The sequence below is a fragment of the Nicotiana tabacum genome, chromosome 11 (genome assembly GCF_000715075.1).
Source record: "Nicotiana tabacum cultivar K326 chromosome 11, ASM71507v2, whole genome shotgun sequence".
Taxonomy (NCBI): Eukaryota; Viridiplantae; Streptophyta; class Magnoliopsida; order Solanales; family Solanaceae; genus Nicotiana; species Nicotiana tabacum.
Window position 1 is genome coordinate 24,221,825 of NC_134090.1, and position 5,660 is coordinate 24,227,484.

The 5,660-nt window shown below is 36.0% G+C and overlaps 1 protein-coding gene across 3 annotated transcripts; it reads left to right on the plus strand.

The window, feature by feature from the left end:
- Positions 1-1,651: 1,651 nt before the first annotated feature.
- LOC107776152 (uncharacterized) lies at positions 1,652-5,395 on the plus strand. Of its 3 annotated transcripts, XM_075224920.1 has the most exons (5): positions 1,676-2,294; positions 2,375-2,522; positions 2,626-2,882; positions 3,833-4,278; positions 4,989-5,395. In XM_075224920.1, the coding sequence occupies exons 3-5, from the start codon at positions 2,666-2,668 to the stop codon at positions 5,256-5,258; spliced, it is 933 nt and encodes a 310-aa protein (XP_075081021.1). In that variant the 5' UTR covers positions 1,676-2,294; positions 2,375-2,522; positions 2,626-2,665; the 3' UTR covers positions 5,259-5,395. The 3 variants fall into 3 exon arrangements, with proteins under 3 accessions (XP_016451489.1, XP_075081021.1, XP_075081020.1); XM_016596003.2 differs by lacking the exon at positions 2,375-2,522 and having other exon boundaries at positions 1,652-2,294; XM_075224919.1 differs by lacking the exon at positions 1,676-2,294 and having other exon boundaries at positions 2,301-2,522.
- The last annotated feature ends 265 nt before the right edge of the window (positions 5,396-5,660 follow it).

Sequence of the window (5,660 nt, forward strand, 5' to 3'; positions counted from 1 at the left end):
ATGGAAAGTGTGCGTCTCCGGTCGCCACCGCTCAATCAACGCCGTGATCAAAGCATAGTCGAAGCTGTATCCGCCCAATGCTAATGATCCTATATAATCCCATTTCCTCCAAGTGATGGACCACACGGGGATGTAGAACGCGGGGAGGAGTCAAAAAATCCCACAATAAATCCACTCTCCTCCCCCGAAAAGTCTGCGTAAGCAACTCTCCCCCCATATATGCTCGGATCTATGCTGGGGCTGTAGGGGTAGTAGCTCCGACGTCCGAGGGCCGGGATGTATAGGTGCATCCATGTCGTCAACTGAAAATTCACAATTTTTAATAACTATCATTAAAATTTATGTGTGTTTTTTATAATTTAAATTCATATTTTTTAACAACTTAATTGTATAAAATTATATATAAACTTATGGGTTTCGTGCCCAGTGGTACAAAACTATCATTAATAATCTTATGTTTTTTTAATAATTTAAATTCATATTTTTTAATAACTTAATTGTAACAATTATATATATATATATATATATATATATATATATATATATATATATATAATTTTTATAATTATGGGTTTCGTGCTAGATTTTCTAAAACTCAGTGGTACCAACTATCATTAATAATTTTATGTTTTTTAAATAATTTTTATTCATATTTATTTAATAACTAAATTGTAATATATATATATATATATATATATATATATTTATAATTATGGGTTTCGTGCTAGATTTTCTGTGGCCCAGTGGCACCATAATTAGATATATATGGGTTTCGTGCTAGAATATAATATAATTAAACAATTACTACACAATACTATGCTACAAGGCTCTACATTTTACTACGCTAAAGGGGTCTACGTTTTACTACGCTAAAAAGGTCTACGTTTTACTACGCTAATAAAGTATACATTTTACTACGCTAAAAAATAATCTAAACTAAACGGCATAAAAACACATAAATATACATGAGGATATTAACAAACACATTTTTAGACTAATTTACATATTTTTATACAACACTAAAATTAAATCCGGATAAAATTTAACATGCTAGTTTCGGAAAAAATAAACACAAACCGAAATAGAACACATACAAATCAAGTAATATGCATTGTTATAAAAGTTTCAACTTAAAATAAATCGAAATACCTCGATTTAGAATTTTTGAAATGTAGATAGATCGAAATTTTGACTCCGGAAGAATGAATCCACTAAAACACGAAGCTCTACTCGACAGTGGGACCTCAAATATTAAACTTTTATGTGACGGGGGACCCAAATTTTTTTTTTTTTTTAAAATTGGGCCAGATCGGTGGTGTATGTGTGTGTGTGTGGGGACCAGAAGTGAAAAGAGGTGGAATACGGAGATGGAACGAAGAAGAAGAAGATGAGGGATTTGTATTAAGGGGTATAGCGCCAATATTAATGGCGCTATGTCTTCAAATAAAAGACATATAGTGCCACTATTAATGGCGCTATGTAAGTTTCTCAGTATAACGCCACTAATAGTGGCGCTATACAGTAACGGTTCAGTTAACGTTACTGTATAGCGCCACTATTAGTGGCGTTATATATACTTTGGTAACTTTTTTTTTTTACACTTATTTTAGTCTATTTAGTAAAAATTAACAATAGTATGGTTCGGCACTCGTATTCATATTGGTCTGTCTGAATCTAGTCCTGGAACAAAGCAAAGAGAGGAGAGAAACAAAGAACTCTTTAAATTCTTCATCTACCTTGTCAGTTTTATATTACTACAATATAAAAGAGGAATGGAGAATTGACAACAATTTCTCCTTTTCCTCTTCCTTTCCCTTCCTCCAAGCTAGCATTAAAAAAATAAAAAGAATTCTGTTTGGCATTAATTCTTCTTCAAAGTAATAAGAGGAAAGCCAGGAATCTTCCTCTTCATTTTCTTGTTCTACAACTCGGGTTTTAGACTTTCTGCATTTCTTGACCTTCTAGATACCTTTAATTTTTGTTTCCCCACTTTTATTTCACACCCAATTTTTCTTTTATATAAGAGGATATTTGATGTTCTGTTCTCCCTACAAAATTAAATTGCAAATTATTCAGTAATACAATTTGGGCACAGCTTTGTTTTGTATTAAGGGCAATTGGGTCTACTATTTCTTGATTTTATTTAATAAAGTTGTGATTTTTCTTTGGAATTTGGATATGAACATGGCTGAAGGGGGAGAAAGGACAAATGTGGTAGTGATTGGAGGTGGAATTGGTGGTTCCCTTGTTGCTAAAACCCTTCAAAATGAGGCTAATGTTTCATTAATTGATGAGTAAGTATTTCTATCATTCTTTATTGATTTTCCATAGCTTGTAAATCAATGTGAATTTGCAAAGGTGTTAGCTTTGTTAGTGGTTTAGTGGTTGATTCCTTGCTGGAGGTCACGAGCCGTGGAAACAGCCCTCTTGCAGTAAGGCTACGCACAAGACCCGTCCTGCCTTTCCCCGACCCGCGCATAGCAGGAGCTTAGTGCACCGGGCTTCCCTTTAGTGGTTTAGTGGTTGATTCCTTCAAAAATTCTGGCCTTTTATCATGACTACTTATTAAGTTTATTTCTTATTAGTTGATTAGTTTAAATAAACTGAATGAATGAAATGGAACAGGAAAGAGTTTTTTGAGATCACATGGGCAAGCTTAAGGTCTATGGTTGAACCATCATTCGCTAAAAGATCAGTGATTTCTCACTCTGAATACCTTCCTCATGCGAAAATCATTACATCAGCTGCAGTTGACATCACAGAAACTGATGTATTGACCAGCCAAGGCAGCCGAGTTCCGTATGACTATCTTGTTGTTGCCACTGGTCATACACAAAGGGGTGCTTCGACGAAAACTGAGAAGATCAGTCAATATCAAGCAGGTATTGGTTCAATCTCATCCAACGTGATTACTTTTTGTGTTCTCTTTCATCGAACTCAAAAGCTTCTGTGTAACTAGTTTTATCTTAAGACACTAACCTTAAGGAGAAGAGGGTCTTGGAGCAACGGTCAAGTTGTCTCCGCGTGATCCATAGGTGATAGGTTCGAGCCGTGTAATCGGCCACTGATGCTTGAATTAAGGTAGGCTACCTACATCACACCTCCTTAGGTTGTAGCCTGTCCCAGGACCCTGCGTGAATGCGGGGTGCTTTGTGCACCGTGCTGCTCTTTTACTAACCTTAAGGAGTTCGAGGGTTTTATGATAGGTTGTTGAAGACTCAACTGGTGATGCATTGCCATCACTTCACCAACGAGTTGTCTTGCTTACCATATCATAGTTTTGAACATGCACAATTCCCTTATTTTAGTTTGACATTTTATCTATATTATAGATGTGCATTTTATCTTCAAGTTGTTAGCAGATTTGCATAACTTCAAAAACCATATAATAGTAGAGAACTTTGAGAAGGGGGCTAAGGTATACGGGAAATAAAGGAACAAAGAGAAAAGTGAATCACAATTTTTGTTTTTCTGTTTGGGAGCCTATCAGCCTACAGAGGCTAAATGAAATTCTTAGCTCCGTTGTGTTAGCACGGCTGGCTGGATGTTATATTACTTTTAGTGTACCACTTTCTTTTTAAAGTAAAGTATACGACTTGTATACTTGACTTAAATCCACAACACTAAAGTATTACCTTATCAAGAAAAGAAAATAAAGAGAATGATAGTGCTCCGGAAAGGAGGATGACTACTTACCTACAAACGGCTGAATTATCACGGAAGAATTGAGTAATACAAATCAAGCTTTCCATTGTTCAGTAGACCCGGCTGAAACTGCACATGTTTCATGGTATATGTAACTTGTGCTTAACTCTTATTTCTTGGTTTACAGAGTATGAAAAAATAAAGGCTGCTGACTCCATATTAATAGTTGGAGGAGGGCCAACAGGTGTGGAGCTGGCTGCTGAAATTGCTGTTGATTTTCCTGCCAAGAAGGTGACGCTGGTGCACAGGGGATCAAGATTGTTAGAATTTGTTGGAGAAAGCGCCAGCAAAAAGGCACTGAATTGGCTTACTTTAAAGAAAGTTGAAGTCATCTTGGGGCAATCTGTTGATGTAAACTCTGCATCAGATGGTGTTTACAAAACATCGGGTGGAGAAACTATAGTTGCTGATTGCCATTTTATTTGCATCGGAACACCATTTGGTTCAGCATGGCTAAAAGAAACTATCTTGAAGGATAGTTTGGACAGTCGTGGAAGGCTAATGGTTGATTCAAATTTGAGGATCAAGGGTCACACCAATATCTTTGCTATTGGGGACATCACTGATATTCCGGTAAGTCGATCAAACCTTCTTTAACGTCTGTAAACCTTGGTTTCATCCCAGTAAAGCTTTAGATGTTAGCACCCCTTTCCCATGATAAATATGAAAAAGTATAATTCATCAACTATTCAAGAACTTCTGTCTATGCATCCTATGTTCTCTATTCCCCTTCTTCACAGTCATAGCCAAGGCCTGGCACTAGAACTTCAACGATTTACTTTTTCTGAGAATGTAGCAGTAATAAATGATGAATTACTAGTAAGCTCATTCTATTCTGAATCTCCATTTTCCCTTTATTTAGAAAAAAAGAGAAAGAAAAAAGAGTGCTGGATGTCCACATTTGTCATCATAACACAACTTACCTATATTTGATATACGGTGTTTATAGAGCTAACAAGATGTCAAATCTATTATGGTACCTGCTAATGCTACTTAAGTACTTGAATCGCAGCTTAGGAAACATGATGGAAGTATTGCTATCTCCAATGCATTTCAGTAGTAACTTTAACTGCTTGCTAATATAGCTGCAGCTATTTGTTCATTGTTACTTTTCCTTCCTCTCCTTGTATAGAAAAGCCAATGCTAGTAACTAGACTTGGCTAATATGCACATATGCAACTGGATAACTAGTAGGCCAAAGCTCCAATAGATCGTATTAGCTCTTACGCCATAAGATGCATGTTATTTGCAAGACGTCCTTACTTTGTGATGGTGAAATTCAGGAACTTAAACAAGGATATTTGGCTCAAGAACATGCAAAAGTAGCTGCCAAGAGCATCACATTGTCAATAAAAGGAGTAGAAGATGATCACAAATTGGCTGTGTATAAGCCAGCCACTAAGGCATTGGCTATAGTTTCTCTAGGGAGAAAAGAAGCAGTGGCCCAATTTCCTTGTTTGTCAATCGCTGGACGCGTTCCAGGCATGATAAAATCTGGGGATCTCTTTGTTGGAAAGACGCGGAAGGGACTTGGTCTACAGCCTGATGTTTAGTTTTCTCCTATATCTGGAAATATGTGTGCTGTAAAAGTTAAACGGTTTGATATTTGTTTGTTTGTTAAGTTAGATGGTTCTTCTAACTCGTTTGGTTTTGGTTTTCTATCTTAAACAAGAGTGTTCTTTTATTTCAATCCTGGTGCTGCAACATATTTCCCTTAGCAGTAGCTTCAAAAATTTAAATGCTACACAAAAATTCAGTAGTATTTTTGCATTTTCCGGGGTTGGCAGTAGGGGTTGTATATGGAGCGGGTTGGTTCGGTTTTTATCAAAATCAAACCAAACCAACTATATCGGTTGGATTGGTTCAGTTTTATCGAGTTTTTTATTACTTAAATATTATTTCAATCTTACTTTGTTAAATTTTTTATACATAAATATATGTTTAGTAAAAATTTA

Excerpts from the sequence above, each read along its gene's own strand:
- LOC107776152 (XM_016596003.2), top strand. The coding sequence starts at position 2,179 with ATGAACATGGCTGAAGGGGGAGAAAGGACAAATGTGGTAGTGATTGGA. Across the intron at positions 2,295-2,625 it reads AATGTTTCATTAATTGATGA|GAAAGAGTTTTTTGAGATCA; the intron begins GTAAGTATTTCT and ends GAAATGGAACAG. Across the intron at positions 4,279-4,988 it reads GGGACATCACTGATATTCCG|GAACTTAAACAAGGATATTT; the intron begins GTAAGTCGATCA and ends GGTGAAATTCAG.